This window comes from Danio rerio, chromosome 23 (genome assembly GCF_052040795.2).
Source record: "Danio rerio strain M-AB ecotype USA chromosome 23, GRCz13ab, whole genome shotgun sequence".
In the NCBI taxonomy this organism is placed as follows: domain Eukaryota; kingdom Metazoa; phylum Chordata; class Actinopteri; order Cypriniformes; family Danionidae; genus Danio; species Danio rerio.
In genome coordinates this window covers 39,812,218-39,832,302 of record NC_141043.1, presented here as the reverse complement: position 1 = coordinate 39,832,302, position 20,085 = coordinate 39,812,218, and the positions used below count along the sequence as shown (strand labels likewise).

Below are 20,085 nucleotides of genomic sequence, written 5' to 3'. Positions count from 1 at the left end.
CTGTGGCGCGGATGGGGAACGTCAGACAGCAGGTGATTTTTGTATTCATTGCCAAGGCTAATCAACTCTAATAAGAAAACATCAGCCAGTCGACATCTCAAACGCCAGGACTGCTCCAAACCTTTTCTGGGTTACAAAAGCTGTCTGTCTGTCTGTCTGTCTGTCTGTCTGTCCGTTTGTTCATCTGTCCGCCCACCCGCCCAAATATTTATTGTTCATCAGTCTATCTATCCATCTATCTTTCTATCATTCTATCCATTGTTTTTAACCAACTATCTATCCTTCTATTTATATCATTCCATCCATCCATTCTGGTTGGTCTATCTATCTATCTATCTATCTATCTATCTATCTATCTATCTATCTATCTATCTATCTATCTATCTATCTATCTCTGTTCGTCCATCCATCCATCCATCCATCCATTTAGTCTGGTTTCCATCCATCCGTCCGTCCGTCCGTCCGTCTGTCTGTCTGTCTGTCTATCTATCTATCTATCTATCTATCTATCTATCTATCTATCTATCTATCTATCTATCTATCTATCATTTGATCTATCATCTAAATATTTTAAGGTGGTTTCAGGTACCAAAACAAGACAATACAAAAAACACATTGAGTATATATTCAGTTGAATAGATTACACTCTAAAAAAATCTTGCCAAGCATTTTAAGACAAGAATCATTTCATGGCATATTATGCCATGGCAGAAGGCAAAACTTTAAATAAAGTGGATGGTTCTCATCTCCTAAAATGGACATTCTATATGACTCTCACCTCATACACGTGCGCAATACTGTTAAGATTTGTGTCCAAGATCTTTTGAGCTAGATGAACATTTTTTGTTTTTACTTGTCACCCTCAGATGACCATACCAACATATAACTGCAAAAGTTCTTCTGAAAATATTTTTTGTTTATAAATGTGTGAAAACATTTCGTTATAATTCCATATATTAGCATTTAGAGTATTTATTTATTATTTATTTGTTTATTTGTTTGTGCTTTAGAATATGACAGTTGGTCAGAATTTGTTGTCAGAAATGTTTTCATTTACTGTCTTATCATTCAGACCTTTATTATTTTTTTAAATTGTATTTTAATAAGTACTTTAATAGGTATTTTCATTTTCTCAGTATATATCTGTTTCGTTAATTCATCTTTTTAATCTTCACGGACTTTGTTTGAAACATATAAAGTGATTATTTTTTTCCTCTCCAAAATGTGTCTATAGGTCCTTAAACTCGTCTGTAACGTAAAATTGATAAAAACCTCCAGTGACTGCTTCTTATGCACATTTCTGAAAGTCTAACTTAAAAAAACACTGCTGATCTCTGCGAAGTTTCTCATTGGTTGTGCGCCTGTCAATCAAACTCTGTGACGCCGTTCATTGGTGCGCTCAATTCATTCCTCCACTGACGCCATCCAGGAAGAGCCGCTCAGTTGTGCGAAGTTTGTCAGGTAGCTTAGCTAATGGAGTCGATAGCTAGAAGTAAACACAAGTGGCCTTAGAATGTTATACCGTCTTATCCATTGATGTACATAAGGTACGTACATGGCGACATCATATTTAGATACGTTACAATATAGCGACTGCCGATGTTAAGCTGTTCTGTGCTGTATGTCTTTTATTTCGAGGAGGCCTCAATGAGGCTAATAATTTGTTAGCCAAGCAAGGTGATTAGCAGTGATTGAAACTAACCTGCTGTTGTGCTCTACTGCATCTGTTACCTGATATTTTATAGTTTCTGTATTGAATTAGATGCAACATTTTACTTAAGCATGCTTACAGTTGATTATTTAATAGTATGTGGATGTAAGAGAGGTTGACATAGTTTATAGTTGACAGCACCATAGATGTGGTTAGTATACTATTTACATACTTTGTGTCATGTAGTTTTCCTGTCATGTTTTTGCCTCTGTAACGTTATCTTGACTCTAACTTGTGAATGAGAAACAGTTATATCTAATTTTATGGTGTATGCTGTTGTAAGTGCTTTGACAATCTATAATTTCTACCTTCACATCCTGGATGACTGAACGACAGGTGACGCGTTTATTGTTTATCGAGCTCTTGCATCACAATGAGACTCTTTAAGAATCAAAATTAAGTGCTTACTGTAACAAGACTCTCTTATGAACTTGAACTCTAACCTCTTTTTAGTCGTGGGAGTCTATTAGTGCACTTAGTACATTAACACTGGCGTTTAATTGCATGCTAATATAAAATAACTGGTTTGATGATGGGAATGCTTATTTTTGTACAAATAAAAACAAAAAAAAATACTATTTTAAAGTACAATTACAACGTATGAAAGAGAAATAAAGATGGGGGTACTCAATATTGTACTACAAATTTAAAAACCATTGAATGTCTTAAATCATTCACTTTCAAAACATTGAAACTCCTTGATGTTCGAGATTTTATTTTGTTGCAAATCTGCTGAAATGCTGTAAAAGTATATTAAGAAAATTGTTGTAATACATGTTAATTTCTTAAGGGGCTCATTGGTTTATTAAATTAATATTAGCTGTGTTCACACTATCATTTGGTTGTTAAGGCTCATTTTGACAAAAATGAAAAGTGAGTTTAGTCCTGGTATGCTTAAGAATGACTTTAAAAAGTGGGCTTTTTAATGTCATATGTTTTTTAACAAAAACTATGGAACATTAAAAAAACAATACTGTTTGCTGGACGAAATGTGTCCATTTTATGTTCATACTGCGTGTGTAATGGTGTATATATCAGTTATGCTTTAAATTAGCTGAGAACTCTTGGAAAGCTTGCAAATGTGTAAAGCGCTTGTGAATTCCGGCTTAACTTTGTTTCTTGCAGGGAGATGAATTTCCAGTCACTTAATCAAAATGTAATGGGCAACTATCCACATAGTTTTTTGCACATCTTGAAAATGGTTGATGGAAACTTCAAAAATGTATGCGCATTAACTTAGTATGATAAACTATTTTTTATTTAAAAAAAATGTGCATAAACTACAATGGAGACACGTTTAGCGACAAACTCTACTTCAGTATGCGCATTAAAAGTCATGTGATTTCATGTGATAATAAAAATGTGTGTGAATGGTCAAATCAGCAGGCTGAGCACATTGTAAAACATCTGGAAATGTTGTTTTGGTCATTCTAAAACGCCTTAACCGTTTCAGTATTAGTGTTATTATATTTTTAATTGTCTCCAGAACTTTCAAGAATGTCTGTGCTCTGCGTCTCATGCCTTTAAACACCACCACACGTTCATTGCATGTCAGCATTTGTCCTCTGAGGTGCAAGTAATTTATTAAATAAGAAAAAGATTTATGAAGCCTCTCCTACCTCCGTAAATTCAATTTATTTTTAGCCTACTTTTGATATTTAACATCAGTTAATCAGGAAGTGGCGTTTTTGTTCTCTTTGACTTGTTAGATGGAAACGCTGCTTTATTTGCATGTCTTTTATGCGATATTCCAGTTTTGCACATACATTTAGTTTGCATCTTTGGATGGAACCATACTATAGCTACAACTGTCCAGCATCGTCATTTTGTCCTTTTTAGGGTTTCATGTCCTGTTTTTAGATTGTTTAGTTTTGTTTTTTGGTCTATGTTGTGCTCATATTACATTTGAACCTAGGCATGGGCCGGTATAAGATTCTGATGGTATGATAACTTTGGATAAAAATATCACGGTATTATGCTCACTGCTCTAAATTATGTTGTTTTTAAATGTCTGGTTAAAAAACTTTTTTTTTTTCCTGTTTGAACCAATATATTCTATTGCTTTACAAGATTTATGATATTTTGGAACAGTAAACATAGTAAACGTCAGGCTAAATAATTCAAATGAATCATAGACTTCTGCTGTCTTCATTAGTTTCAAAAACACAGATTTCTTTACAATTTAAAACAGCATCTTTGGATATTTTTTTCTATTGGAGATACTGTTCGAAGAAAACCTTGACTTTTTCAAACCGCGGTATTTTTACCTCGAAAACGGTTATTGTCCCATGCCTAGTTGAACCACACCAGACTTCATTTGGAAGTGGTTCAAGAACTAACTTTTTTTAGTGAATTTGGTCCGTTTGCTTAAACACATCAAGGTTCAGATGACAGTTTTCACATTTTCTCAAATAAACCACACTAAATTGCACTAGAGTTCGTTTTAATCAAACCAGATCTTCCAAGTGTGTGAACACATCCTAAAATTTACAGCCACAGTTAGTTGCTGAGAATCTGCAGTTTAATCTGAAAGGTATTTTTTTCAATAAATAATGCAGCCAAATGTTTTATATTTTATATTTATATTCAATTTAATTAAAGATTTTATATTTAAAACTATCTTGTAGTTCCAAAAAAAGCTCCTAGGGCTTTGTAAACCCCATTTGGCAAAAAAGGGGTAAGAAAATGGATTTGTGTTTGCTTTTTTGTTTTCACATAATTTCCTATTATATTTTTCTTCTAAAAAAAGTCTTATTTCTTTTTGTTTGGCTGAAATAAACTAATTATAATAGAAAACATTCCAAGGACAATATTATCAGCTCCCTTAAGAAATTAATATTTTTTTGATTGCCTACAGAACAAACCATTCTTGTCCAGCGACTTGAATTTTAACCTAACTTAGTTACGCCTTTAAATTGCACTGTAATCATAATACTAGCATCTTGCAAAATAATTAGTTAAATATTATGTAATTTCAACGTTCAAGATTCAAAGTGTTTGTCATTTGCACAGAACAGAACAGGTTCCCTGTATAATGAAATTCTTACATTGCTGTCCACACTGAATGCCAATAAAGTTTAATGTGTATTAAAAATATTAAATGCTTATTTAACAAAATAGGCATGTGAAAAAGTAAACATTAATATAAACTATGAAATAAATAATGTATATAGAAGGTTTTATACACATGATTGTGTAATTGTATAAATTACTACACAAAATCCATCAAGAATAAATCAATATTGTGCAAAACATTTTCACTACACAAAACATTGCAAATAGACCAAATAATGTAATGCTTAGAAATTAGTTATTAAAATTATTATGTTTAAAAAATGTGTTGAAATGAAAAAATAAAATATGTTTTTCCAGCTCTTTTATCTTATTTGAATAGCTGGAAATATAATAAAAAAATAATATGTAATAATAGTTTATTTTCCTTTAACTGTATCTCAGCTCCTCGATTCAAAACCCTAAAAACCAACAGCATCTGTTTTCTGCTCCACAGTCCTCTAAGATGGATGACGTCAATTTACACTACAGATTCCTGAACTGGCGGCGCAGGATCAGAGAAATCAGGGAAGTTCGTGCCGTACGATATCAAGAGCGATACAAACGAATGTTGAAGAACGGAGACACGCTAAGGTAGGCTTTGCCCAGCGACTGACCCTTACTCTGTTCTTTTTCCATTGTGTTTGGAAATTAGCTTCTGGCTTGGAGTTCATGTGTTGACCCCCCTCGTTTGTATGGAAAAATTCTGGACTGCTTTTCATTTATCTTTATTTATTTGTACATTTTTGAATTGCACAACCGCCCCAGCTCCATCAAATATCAGTGGACTAGGCTAGTGCAAAACAATGTGAGTGTGCGTGTATTTGAACTAAGAAACTTAATCAGCCTCGACTCAGTTGACCTCGCTGATTGAAGCAATTATAATTTCAGAGAAAGTCCGCGGCTACTTGTTTTTATTTGGTTCTCAAAAAAGATGAAAAGCAAACTCGATCCATTGGAAAAATAAATAGGCCTTGCACATATGATGTTGTAACTCCTTTTTTTTTTTAAAAGATGGATGTAACTGACATGGATGTACAAAAGTTTTTTGAAGAACGACAAGGGGGTATAATCTGAGAGAAGAACTAAACTTTAGGAGGTTGAAAACAAGAACAACTTTTAAAAGTTTGTGTATGTCTGTCTGGTGTAAAACTATGGAACAGTCTAGATCAGACTCTAAAACAACGTCAGGATATTAATCCATTAAAAAAAAAAATATATATATATATATATAGTTTTATATATACTTCATTATCGTTTTATCGAAAAATTTTATATCGTGATATTTATCGATATCGAATTATCGCCTAGCCCTATATAAATATATTTATATATATATATATATATATGTATATATAGGGCTAGGCGATATAGGCGATAATTCGATATTTATCACAATATAAAATTTTTCAATAAAACGATAATGACAGTTCGATAATTGCTTGATAATATTTACACACTATGTGTAACGTTGCGCAAGCATTTTGCAGTCTGCCCTTCCGGATGCCGCACGCCTTACAAGTTTAGCCATACAGTGTTAGTTGTACTTAAGAGAGTAAGAAAAAAGGGTTAAAAAGGTCAGAGCCACAGACAAGAAACGTCACTAGACCTTAGTCATGTGCTATGTAGTTTTTTGCTATCCGACACAAAACAGCAACGTGCACTGCAAACTGCGCAGACGACTTGTGTCATCAAAAGCAGGCAACACCACAAGCCTGTTTCACCATTTAAAACAAGACCACCCTTATGAAGATGCTAAGAATTTACAGACCTAAACAAGTGCTGGTAAACCAGGGCAACTACCCAGCAGAGTCTCATGTCATCATTTTTGAAAGCCGTGCCTTACGAGAAAACCCCCCCGAAAAGACAGACGAAAGATATGACAGACAACAAAATCTCAAACACATTCCAATGAACACTTGAAGCTTGCTCTACAGGCCGTCTCTACAGTCAAGTTTGGGGAAGGAAAAATTTTGGTTTGGGGTTACATTCAGTATGGGGGAGTGGGAGAGATCTGCAGAGTGGATGGCAACATCAACAGCCTGAGGTCTCAAGACACTTGTGCTGCCCATTACATTACAAACCACAGGAGAGGGTAAATTCTTCAGCAGAGTAGCGCTACTTTTCATACTTCAGCCTCCACATCAAAGTTCCTGAAAGCATAGAAGGTCAAGGTGCTCTTGGCATTAAAGATAAATCCAAAAAGTCTTGATGAACTCTGGGAGTCCTGCAAGAACAATTTCTCTGCCATTCCAGATGATTTTATTAATAAGTTACTTGAGTCAGTGCAGAGATGTATGGATGCAGTCCTCCAAGCTCATGGGAGTCAAACACAATATTAACTCTTTTTCCACTGCACCATGACTGTATATTCTATACTGTACATTATCTTCTGTTAAGTGACAAGACTCTTGTCTAAGGAAAATCAAACTTTACTGTCCTAATTAAATAATTAATATTGAGGCATGATCATATTTTATTTTGGTAAAATAAGCGTAATCTAGAGGCGTTTGCCTTTTATATAAGCCACTTCTGATACCAAATCATCAACTAGAAGTTAACTTATTATTTGTTGTTACTAAAACTTGGATAGGCATCTGGACTTTTGTCAGGTAGTGTACAAGAGGCATCATTATAGAAAAAAATGATTTGAACAAAATATTTCTGTAAGTGTGTGTGTGTATGTGTGTGTGTGTATGTGCGCATCTACTAAAGGTTACATAAGTAATTTTTATGTCCATTTAAACATGTTAAGTGCAAGTGATGTGTGTAATATTTTAACTTTAATTTGAAAGAAACTTTGAACTTGCAAGAAAATGTCAATATACGGCAATAAAAATCTTCCGTCATTATTCAGTGGAACACATGCTGTATATTTATGTCAATATGAAACCTCATCATTTCGATTGTACCGTAAATAATTGAAAACTTCTTGCAGGTCTTTTTATATTTTGTAGCAGCACTATGCTCCTTAAATAGTATTTTAATATGTCATCAAATGATTTTTGTCCTAAATAAGCCTGAATAATATTTTTGTGTATTGTTACACTGCATGACAAACGGTTTCATTGAAAGCTCAGTGACAACGGGATCTCTCGAAAATAGTTCTGGTTTGAATTCTTTGGAAAATTTGCTCCATTTTGGATTTATAAATGACTTAGCTCTCACTTGCATCAATGTGAAGCATGTAGAAACACAACTGAGGCTAAATTCTGCAGCTCGTCCACACATCACTGGACATTTGAATCATGTGCCTATAGCAACAGTGTTCTGGTTATTAGAGATTAAGCTTTTTATTACTTCCCGTCTATAGTTACCAAGGGAACTCTGATGAAGTTGGCTGCTACGTGGCTCCACGCCCCTTATCAAAGGGAAACTGTTACTTTGAGGTAAGCAGCACACCTATGTTGTCAGGTTGCTAAAAACATTCAAATAATTTCAACACCCATTCTAATGCCTTTGTTAAGAAACCCCAGTGTTAATAACTTCATGTAACTTTAATACTCAGAGATTTTAAGCTATTTATATTTCAATTGTTAACTACTTAAAGGGATAGTTCACCCAAAAATGAAAATGTACTCACTATTTACTTTCCCTCACATGCTTCTAAACCTTTATGATTTCTTTAGATTTGTGTTGAACACTGAAGAATATATTTTGAAGAAAGCTGAAAACCTGTAACTATTGATTTTCACAGTATTTGTTTTTCCTTCTATGGAAGATAATGGTTACAGGTTTCTTCAAAATATCTTCTTTGAAAAAGAAAGAAAGAAAGAAAGAAAGAAAAGACTCACGTTTTTAGGTGAACTTTCCCTTTAATGTAATGTTTAAGTTCAGTATAGTTTTGTTGATTTCTTATTTGCTGCTTCTAAAGTGTCTTGTGCTTATGTTTTTGATTTACTAAATGTTTGTTTTGCATCTTGTCTTCGATTAAATGCTATTTTCACAGCATTTTCAGCTAATCTTTTTTGTTAGTAGAGCATTCAAATTTTAGTAATGAATATTTCAAATGGTTCTATATTTACTCTATAGTTGCTCTCTGTCATTAATCTGATAGAATTTGAGATATAAATGATTCTTGAGTTATTAGCATAGGGCCGTGTCATGATTTTATTTAGAAGCATTTGGGAAGTCAGGGTGTTTTAAAATGTCTTCAATTTCAAAAACTACATTTTAAGGCTTGTCTGTTAGACTCAGCCTGGACAAAAGAAATGTAATATGCCTTTTTGCAATATAATATTGTTTTTTTTTGTCATTATTATTTTTATTATTATTATTATTTATTTGTTGTTTATTTAATTACAATTTAATTCTATTTGCTATTATTTTTTTATTTTATTTTTCATGTGGGGGTCTGAACTCAAATTACATGTATGACAGATACTATCTTTCTACTCAATGTAATTTTCTGACATGTTTTTTGCACTAAAAATGTTCAATAAAAATATATTTAAAGAAAAAAAAAGCTACATTTTAGGCCTTAAAAAGTGTTGAATTCACTGAACTTTTGTCATGTAGGTCCTAAATAATTGTGAACAGGTCTTCATTTTCCTATATCGATCTAAAGCTACCCAATTGGGCCAACAATCATCCAATCACCAACAACCCATCTCAATAGAACATTAAACAAATCTCTATTTATAACTTTATTGATGAGTTATAACTTTAATATGGTTTAATTTTCGTCCTTACAGTAATATTTGTTTAAAAGTTCTCTCTATATTTACGGTCCATATATGGTGAGGACACTGACCTGGACAGACTGTTGTGCATACATTTAGTTTATTATAGTTTTAAAGATAAGTTCTGTTAAAAAATGTGTATGCATACAATTAGGGTTTGCTTGTTTTGACAATTTACTTAAAATATGTGCCCTTGAAATAACTAATTATAATATATAAAGAAATCTCGTATAAACCTGAAATTTCCTTTACATTTACATTTAGTCATTTAGCAGACGCTTTTATCCAAAGCGACTTACAAATGAGGACAAGGAAGCAATTTACACAACTATAAGAGCAACAATGAATAAGTGCTATAGGCAAGTTTCAGGTCTGTAAAGTCTAAGAAGGAAAGTATTAGTAAATTTATTTATTTTTATTTTTTTTAGAGTACAGTTAGTGGTATATCCAGAGAGGCAATTGCAGATTAGGAAGTGAAGTGAAGACTAAATAGTTGAGTTTTTAGTCGTTTCTTGAAAGTAGCGAGTGACTCTGCCGTTCTGATGCAGTTAGGGAGTTCATTCCACCAACTGGGCAGATTGAGCGCGAGCGTTCAGGAAAGTGATTTCTTCCCTCTTTGTGATGGAACCACGAGGCGACGTTCATTCACAGAACGTAAGTTTCTGGAGGGCACATAGATCTGCAGAAGTGAGAGCAGATAAGAAGGGACGCAGCCAGAAATCGCTTTGTAAGCAAACATCAGAGCTTTGAATTTGATGAGTAATGGTCTTAAAAAAGTCTTAAGTTGTAACTTTGTGAAACCTGCAAAAACCGTGAAAGTGTCACCAACAAATTTCAGATGCTGCTGGTAATGTTTCCTGTGCCTCTTCATGTCAAAATAGACAGCGACCTTTGAGTTGGTGCACTCAAATATCATCGCTACCTCTCTAGCAACTTTGGCATAAAATAAAGTTTTGGAAAGGAAGCTCCCAGGTGATTTAGTGCCGGAAAACTCGCAGGGATTGGGCTATAAATTAGCCTTTGGGAGAGGGCAAGCGTTCTTTAATTTATGAAGCTCTGCCGAAGCTGCCTGGATGTGTATCTGAGGCAGGAGACAGCTCTGATGGGTTTTCTGCTGCTGGCAGATTGAGCTGGTGTGATGAACTTCCTCTCCGGGGGACTGGAGCAGGAAAGTAACACCCTGTACACTACCATGATGATTCCTAGCACAGCTAGTGTTTGTTTTTGTTGTGCCATTTATTTTGAAGAAAAAAAAGATTCTATTTAGTCATGTCAAAGAGAATGGCAATGTCTGTTATGGCGAGTTGCTTTCAATGTATTTTGGAAATGCACAGGAGAGCACAATGCAAATATCCACAGAAAAAGCAGTCAGTTTGGTAGTTATACCTATCGAAAAACATCTTCCAAACAACTAGGAAACCAAACTGTTAAACATATTCTTGTGGAATGCCATATTTTTAATGTTATCAGACAACAATTTTTATCTGGAGAGACTTTAAATATTTTATAAATGTGAATACTGCTAAAATTGCACAATTTTGATCAAAAGTAAACCCTTAATGTTTTAGATTTTTTATCTTGTATATTATCATTATTATTGTTTATGTATTTTACCTTGTGTATTATTTTTGCTATTGATGATTTTTAATTGTTGGAATATTTTTATAACTATAGATTAGTGGAATTTATAAAATATGGTAAACTTGGTCTGTTTTTTTTTTTTGCCATCACATAGCCAAAAAGCTGAAATGCAATAAACTCAATTCTCCCCCCCCTCTCTCTCCCTCCCTCCCTCTCTCTCTCTCCCAACAACTAGAATAAAATGGACTTATTTTATGCTTTTTCAGTTCTCAAGAAGCTTAAAATAAATATGTAATAATAGTCTGTCTCCAGTGCTAAAGTGGAACTAGAGATTTTTTTTTTCTCCTCATCTCACCACCCATTCAGCACTTAGTTGGTAATATATAGTTTCAGCAGATCTTGCAATGTGATCGTTCGCAGTAGTTACATCGCAGGATATGCAATGTTGAGTTTAAAGTATAATTTATCATTTGCATGTGATTTTGATGCCTGTGATTGTAATTAATGACCTTAAAAGCATTTAGTCAAAAGAAATTGTGCAATTTATGACTTTACCAACAGTTCATTTTATTGAATTATTTTAACTTTTTTTATTCAGTTACTGTAATTAAATACTGTTAAAATATAGTTTTTTGTTTATCAGATTTTTATCCGAACACAGGAGGTTCATAAATTGTTTATTAGATTTTATGGAGATGCGTTCCCACTGCAGAATCTTCCCAATCGATCTAACATTATAAATTCTATCCAAATAGAGATATTGGGCTCTATTTTAACGATTTAGGTGCAAGGTCTAAGGAGCAGGGTGCATAAGGGCATGTCTGAATCTACTTTTGCTTTTTAAAAGATGGATAAATAAGCTCTGCGCCGCATAACATGTTCTAAACTGGGTTGTGTTTATTCTCCTAATGACTTCTGGGTGTGTTTTGAGGATAAACCAATCAGTCTCATCTCACATTCCCTTTAAGAGTCCGTTGCGTCACGCCATGGCGCATTTACTATTTACATGGCGGACTTTGTAAGTGGAAAAACTGAACGCTTCACTAGCAAGAAAACGGTTAAACAGAGCATCTATAGGCGAGAGGATAAATGAATGAGCCTCCTCCAATCAGCCTCTGTTTTCACTTTCTCTTTCTCTCTTTAGTGGATAAGGAAAAGGTGATGTACACGCCACTGAAGACATCCATTAGCCTACATAATTAATTTTGTTTGTTAAGTGCAAAGATTTGTTTCAAAACTATCACTAGATTCAGTTTTAATATCCAGCAAACAAATAAATGAACAATAATAATGAAGAGTTCCTCAAAATAACAATGCACCAGCAATGCGCCTTAACACACCTCTTTTCCAGACCAGAACACCCATGAGTCCACAAAATGTCGCTAATGGATTTGCTATTTAAACAACATTGTGGAAAATTAAGATTGCATTGGTCTAAAAATAGCAACACATCAGGGCAAACACACCTTATTGCGCCAGGGTGTATGATAGGGCCCATTAAGTTATCTGGTGAAATTGTACTCATTTCGCAATTTATATTGCAAAATAAAAAAAATTCTCAGTGCTGGATTTTTCCAATATTGTGCAACCCTATTTAATAATACAGTAAAGGGTATTGTACAGTGCTGACATTTAATTACAATGTGAAATAACATTTATGCTTGAATAAGTCATTTGTTATTATGATGGCTGATTTTTCAGCAGCCATTACTCCTGTCTTCAGTGCCATATGATCTTTTAGAAATGGCTCGACTCTCATTAAACATTTCTTAATATTTGTGGAAACTGCATTATAATGCAAGCTGCATCTTTTGTAATTCTTCTTGTAATGTTACATTATGGTTATTTTCTGTTTTTTTTTTTTATTTATACAAATTTATACATTTACTTTGGTATGGGTTTTCTTTCAACATCTTGATGACCTACAAGCTTAAGAGAAACTATTTACTTATTTATTATTTACTTAAGTAAATTATCCGTTTAAATATTTGTTCTTTGCTTCAGATTCATTATCATAGATAATCAGAAAATAAAGTTAACTCTAGAACAACTAACTGATAAGGAAAATATGTATTTTTGCAAATACCCCTCTCCTTTTCCCTTGACTATTCTGTAAAATAAGAGTTATTGTCTGGTTCTGTCCATCTTTGAAAGAATTACTGGAATGGTAACATTTAATCTAATTAAATAAACATTTGTAGCCTGTAAAAAAAGAGATTTCTCAAACCGAGCTGTATCGCAATCTTATTGACCAATAGCGTCACTGCATGCGAGAGCATGTGCCCTGGGAATATCTGCAGCCTGTGGGAATGAATGTGAATCTACAGCAGTGAGCTATGAGCAATCAATAAAACCCTCACTCTTGCTTTATACGCTCTGCATCACCTGATGGTGACGCAGAATCTTTCAGATTGGCAAAGTCTGGGAACTTTGTTTTCTTCTTCTCCGTAAAGGTCAACTGCCAGTTGGGATATGCGTCAGCGTCGTCCTCATGTTTCCTCATTACGCGTTCACAGGGGTTTCATTTCAGGCCCTGTGGGTTGGGAAGCCAATGCTTCCTTACAATTGGACTGTGTTGCTGCACCTCCACTGCCTGTTTCAACATTGAAGTGCCATACAGTGATTAACCCCTGCTCTGTTTTCTCAGGGTGCTCACGTGTGTGCGCGCAAATCAATTTTGTCCTTAGTCAAGTGGAAATATCTCTATTAGTGTAATTGATTATTTTGCCTGGAGCACCAGCGTGGAATTTTGAAGCCGCAGGGTTCATGGCACGGTTCTTTGTTGAAATTGCGGTGAAATAATTGAGTGCCCTTAAATTAATCATTGTGCATTGAGTTCACAGCAGGGAAGGCTTGGAACCAGCAGCAAGCATTCATGTATATGGGATTTACAGTGACTTTTTAATGGTCGGAAATCAAATCCTCGAAAGAGATGACAACAAAGTCAAGTAAATTTGAACTTAAAGCTATGTGAAACAGTGGGGTCCCTTTCAAAGCATGTGTGTGCTTTTGGAAGAGGGTGCTGTGTTGAGTTTAGTTTGTGGAGCAATAATTGGATGCATTTGTCTGCTTGCTTAGGGCTGGCCAAGATTGCCTATTGTGGATGTCTCTACAAAAGTCTGAAAAACGAATTTGCCACGTGCGTGAAGTCGCCGTTAAAACTATATATTCAGGGCTTTACATTTACACCCGCCAACCCGCCAAATGCGGGTAGATTTCGGCGGTGATGGGTAAGACAGACACTCCCACTAGCCACTTTGGCTGGTTGATAATAATTTTTCCAGATAATAATTTTTAAAAGCAGAGTACGACAATAAAGATGGTCCAATATGCATGCACATGCGATCGAGAAGCAACTCGACTGACAAAAATAATTGCGTTTGCAACTTCGCGCGAGCAAAGCAGGTGAATACCGAGATATGAGAGGATAATCACTCGCGCAAACAGCTGAGGTGATGCGCGCGACTGTTTATAACGCGTGCGCGCTCCCGTTTCCTTTTGTGAAGCAACTGTGGCTAGAAACACAACTGATGCGATCAATTCTCTTTTTCATATAGACTGAACAAAAATGGAGGAACATGCACCTACAGTTTGCTGCTTTCAAGAGTTCCAAAGTTGACTTATTGTAAGCAGCGGCAGTTGCTTTCGGTTGAACCATTCTTTGAAAAGATAATTTATGGGTCTATCATTAACCATGCGTGTGTGATCATCCTTCCATTATCACACAGTATGTTTTTTACCTGCTTTCTTTTGCGTTAATATGGTTTAATTATCAGTTTTTTTTTACAATAACATTGCTAAGTTAACTAGTAATCTGGGACCTTTAGCCAGAACACATGACTGTGCATATGTTTTGTTAAATAAAAAGAATGTATTTAGCTATATTTTGCATGTTTTCACACATTTAAAATTTGTGGCTAAGTAATAATTAACTGTTTATTTATGGTGTGGTCAGAGATAAATTGGGTAAATCCTTCCATTTTGGGCTCTGAAAATTATGAAAACTAATTATAATATATGAAACCCTGCCTGACCCATTTTCTTATGATTATTGAGCAAGCTCATACACAACACACAAAAGGTAAAATGAATGAGGAGACATGTAGAGATAGCAAAATCAAATAATTTTAGCATGTCAAAGTCATATTTATGGATATAAAATATATTTTCCCAACAATAAAATTGTGGCTAGTAAAAATGGCGAGTGGCTAGTAATGTTGGAAAACTACTAGCCACAGTGGCTGGTGGTCAAAATTAATGTTAATCCCTGTATATATTTATTCCTTCATTCATTTTCTTTTCGGCTTAGTCCCTTTTATTCATCAGAGGTCGCCACAGCGGAATGAACCACCAACTTATCCATCATATGTTTTACACAGCGGATGCCCTTCCAGCTGAAACCCATCACTGGGAAACACCCAGACACTCTCATTCACACACATACACTATAGACACTTAGGCTTACTTAATTCACCTGTACCGCATGTCTTTGGACTTCCGGGGGTAACCGGAGCACCCAGAGGAAACCCACGCCAACACGGGAAGAACATGCAAACTCCACACAGAAATGCCAACTGACCAAGCCGAGGCTTGAACCAGTGACCTTTTTGCTGTGAGGCAAGAGCACTACCCACTGTGCCACCGTGCTGCTGAAACTATATATTTTAGAAATAATAAGAGTACAAACACATTTGTTCACCTTATATTTGTATTTAGCCATACAAGAAAAGAGAAATATATATAATAACAATTTAATAAACTTAAAACCCTCAGACCCTATGAGAAATGCATTGGTATTTAATTGTTTACATTGCTTCTGAGAAATATTTCTTCTTCTTCTTATTGCTGGTCATTTTGGCCAGGACAATTGTGAAAGATAATTCATCTCAGAGTCTTTTTTCTGGTTAAATGAAGCTTAAATAATAATAATAAAAAACTGATGATTATTCTAATAGAGAAATAACAATCAGCAAAGTTATTTTTTAAGTCTTAAAAAAATTAGATGCTTCATAGACAGTTTGGCTTAAACCTTTATGGTCCCTCATCTTCTGACTCTCAAGATGTCAAAAACTACTTAATTTATTTCCAATTTTTACTGAAATGTAAATAAAAAAACAAATGAGAGCAGCATTTCCTGCTTGCTTTCTGAGAGCTGTTTAGTGGATTCTTAAACACTCCTGATTGGCCATTGCATTTACAAGCTCAACAGAACTGTCTGTGATACATCATAATCGTTGAGTCAATAGTTATGTTACCATCAAAAAATGCGAATTAACTTTATGCGCAATACTGGATTATTGCATAAAAGACGTGCGAATAAAGCAGCGTTTCCATCAAACAAATCAAACCAATCAAAATCAGCACTTCCGGATTAACTGGCGGCATATATCAACAGTAAAAACGAAATTTGCTGCAATAAGAGAAGATGCGTGAATCTTTTATTCATTTAATAAATGACTTGCGCTTCAGAAGGCAATCTTGAAAGGCAGTGAACGCGCGGTGGCATTTGAAGGCGTGAGACATGGAGACACTCTTGATTCTGGAGGTCTTTAATAATATAATAACACTTAGGAATTTTAGAATGACCAAAACAACATTTTAGATGTTTTACAGTGTGTTCAGCCTGCTAATTTGATCATTCACCCACAGTTTTATCATCACATGATCTCATAACAAAATCACATGACTTTTTTATTCGCATACTGGAATTTTATTGGTAAAAGTGTTTCCATCATTGTTTATGTCCATCTTTTCTTATTGAAAAAAAATGTTTATCTTTCTCAGTTATGTGCATGTGTTTTTAATGCACATTTTAAAAATCTATGCGCATCTTGGCGTTTCCATAAACCGTTTTTTATTTATTTATTTATTTATTAATTAATTTTTTTATTATCGTATTTAATTTATTTATTTTTTATGCGCATATTCAAAATAGCCATAAAAATAGGTGGATGGAAACGTAGCTACTGATCGCTTGCATGGCAGTGTTTCAAAGCTGCGTCTGTCAGTGGATCCGTCAGATATATGATGAGAGCTGCTTGACGCATGCTTTCAAAGCTATTGTATAAAAACCGGTCCCACTTTATTAGGTCTAAGGTTGGGTTAAGGTAAGGGATATGTCAACAATGTGATTCTAAATGTAATTACAAAAGTAAGTAAGTGGCAATTGCAAGCTTACAAGCAGATCATTAATAGTAATAGCATTTAAGGCCACTTACTATAAAGTGGCACCTATTAACCAACTACACTATGGCACTGACATTGTAACTTATCAGGAAATGTCAGAAATGTATTTAAAAATCAAATTACTGTTATTGTAAAACAATTTTGTCGAGATATAAATTGATATTCAGATCTATGTTTGCTCCTTCCAGTGGTATGACTACAGCCTTTGAGTTACATGGCGCTGGATTAATCCGGCTTTTTGGATGATGGGCAAATCTTCTGTGTTGAATTGTCAGTGTAACTAATGATTCGATCTGTTTGAGATCTTGATTTACGAACACAAGCACAATAAGCTTATTGGAGTGCTTCCCAAATTCAGTGGCTGTATGTTGGAAATTCCCATTGAGGTGGTTGCCATTCATAGGGTGTGCATCTTGTTTTGAGATGCTTTGCATATTAAGCAAGAGAAAAGTAGTAGCTGAGACATGAAAAGTCTTAATAGCAGGATACCTCTGACATTTCCAAATCTTATTCCGTGTTGAATTGTTAGTGAAACTAATGAGTTGATCCGTCTCAGATATTGATTTATGAACACAAGTACCTTGGAGTGCTTTCCAAATTCAGTGGCTGTATGTTGGAGATTCACTACATTGAGGTGGATGTCGTTCATAGGGTGTGCATGTTGTTTTGAGATGCTTTGCATATAAAGCAAGAAGAAATAGTAGCTGACATGTTAAAATTCTTAATAGCAGGTTACCTGACATTTCCAAATCCGATTTCATACTGAATTGTCTGTGAAACTAATGAGTTGATCAGTCTGAAAACCTGATTTACAAACACAAGCACATTAACCTTTTTGAAATGCTTTCCAAATTCATCGGCTGAATATCGGAAACTCACTGGCATGGAGGTGGCTGGCGTACATAGGGTGTGGATGTTGTTCTGATATGCTTTGCATATAAAGCGGGAGAAAAGTAGTAGCTAAGACGTTAAAATTCTTAATAGCAGGTTACCTGACATTTCCATCCTGTGACTCAGCCGAACGCTCTTTGTTAACTGTTGATTTCTACAGCGTCTGTTATTTTGGAATCAGTGCCGATTGTGACGCACATTACCGTTGGCATTTGCTTAGAACTCTCTGAAAGCCATCTTTTGCCCTTTAGTCATTTCAAAACAAACTGTCATATAAATGGCTCAGCTTGTGCTGCTCTTATACTAATGCCCATGTGTTTTGTTTTTTTTCGAATGGTTTATGGTGCTTCAAGGTGACCATAATGGATACCGGAGTGAGAGGGACGATTGCTGTTGGTCTGGTTCCTCAGTATTACAAACTTGACTATCAGCCCGGCTGGCTTCCGCAATCAATTGCTTACCATGCTGATGATGGGAAGTAAGTTCACATGGAGAAGTATTTTTTATGTCTCTTTAAAGTTGTAGTTCACTCAAAAATGAAACGACTATAACCATATACTCATCCTCCACTTGTTCCAAACCTCTTTGTGCTTCTTTCCTCTTTTGAACACAAAGCAATCAGAGATGGAATGAAATGAAGTGCAAATGCTTTGTTACTGTACTTAAGTAGATTTTTCTGGTGTCAGTACTTTACTCCACTTTTTATTTTTCTGGGAATTGGCAATGTAAACATGTTTATACCAGGTAATAAGATGCGTTTTAGTTAATCGGATCACAGGTAGAAAAGCAGACCCCCTAGTTTTTGGCGATTTCGTGATCGCTGAATACAACGCAAAAAAAAAAAAAAAAAAAAAACAAATATATATATATATATATATATATATATATATATATATATATATATATATATATATATATATATATATTTGTTTTTTTTTTGTTTTTTTTTATTTTGCGTTGTATTCAGCGATCACGAAATATATATATATATATATATATTAGATCCTGCAAAATTCTTAATAAAATAAAATAATCATAAAAAATGTACAGTTGAAGTCTGAGCAGATTTATTTAACACATTTCTAAACATAATAGTTTTAATTACTTATTTCTAATAACTGATTTATTTTATCTTTGCCATGATGAATGTAAATAATATTTTACTACATATTTTTTAAAACCCTTCCATACAGCCTAAAGTGACATTTAAAGGCTTAACTAGGTTAATTAGGTGAACTAGGCAGGTTAGGGTAATTAGGCAAGTTATTGTATAATGATGGTTTGTTCTGTAGACTACCAAGAAAACAAATAGGTTGAAGGGGCTAATAATTTAGTCCCTAAAATGGTGTTTAAAAAATTCAAAACTGCTTTTATTCTAGCCTAAATAAAACAAATAAGTCTTTCTCCAGAAGAAAAAATATTATCAGACATACTGTGAAAATTTCCTTGCTCTGTTAAACATCATTTGAAAAATATTTAAAAAAGAAGAAAAAAACGTAAAGGGGGCTAATAATTCTGACTTCAACTGTATATCTAATAAAGAATAACATTCAAAACCATAATCAAATTATATTGATTTCAGTTTGCAATTAAATGTTTTACATGACTTATAGATGTTGCATTCGCAGCACACCTGATGCATTTGAGTGTCTCTTGAAAAATGACGTCTCGCCTGTGCCCTCACAATCATTACATTACATGGTGTGCGAGTGTTTTACATGGGGTGCCTGTGCAGTTAGCAGATGCGAATGAAGCACAAGTTATTTACATGTGAAGTCAATGCAAAAATGCGATTAGACATCATGTGGCACAAATTGGGCATTTTGTTTATTTGACGTGCTTTAGACTGCAAAAAAGTGCGAGCAAACATCTAAAGAACGTAGCAATGGAACAGGCAGAAAAGCAAGCAGCTTACAAGTGGTTAAAGGATGACAACCACTGGACTTAAGCGAATTAAAAGACATTATTTGTGACAACAAAGTT

General features: G+C 34.5%; 1 protein-coding gene across 1 annotated transcript in view; it reads left to right on the top strand.

The window, feature by feature from the left end:
* Positions 1-1,468: 1,468 nt before the first annotated feature.
* spryd3 (SPRY domain containing 3) overlaps positions 1,469-20,085 on the top strand; it is a 95,462-nt gene continuing 76,845 nt past the window's right edge. The window contains 4 exon segments of the mRNA NM_001105694.1: positions 1,469-1,547; positions 5,220-5,356; positions 8,076-8,151; positions 18,456-18,580. Coding sequence (NP_001099164.1) covers positions 5,229-5,356; positions 8,076-8,151; positions 18,456-18,580 — 329 coding nt within the window. The 5' untranslated portion in view covers positions 1,469-1,547; positions 5,220-5,228.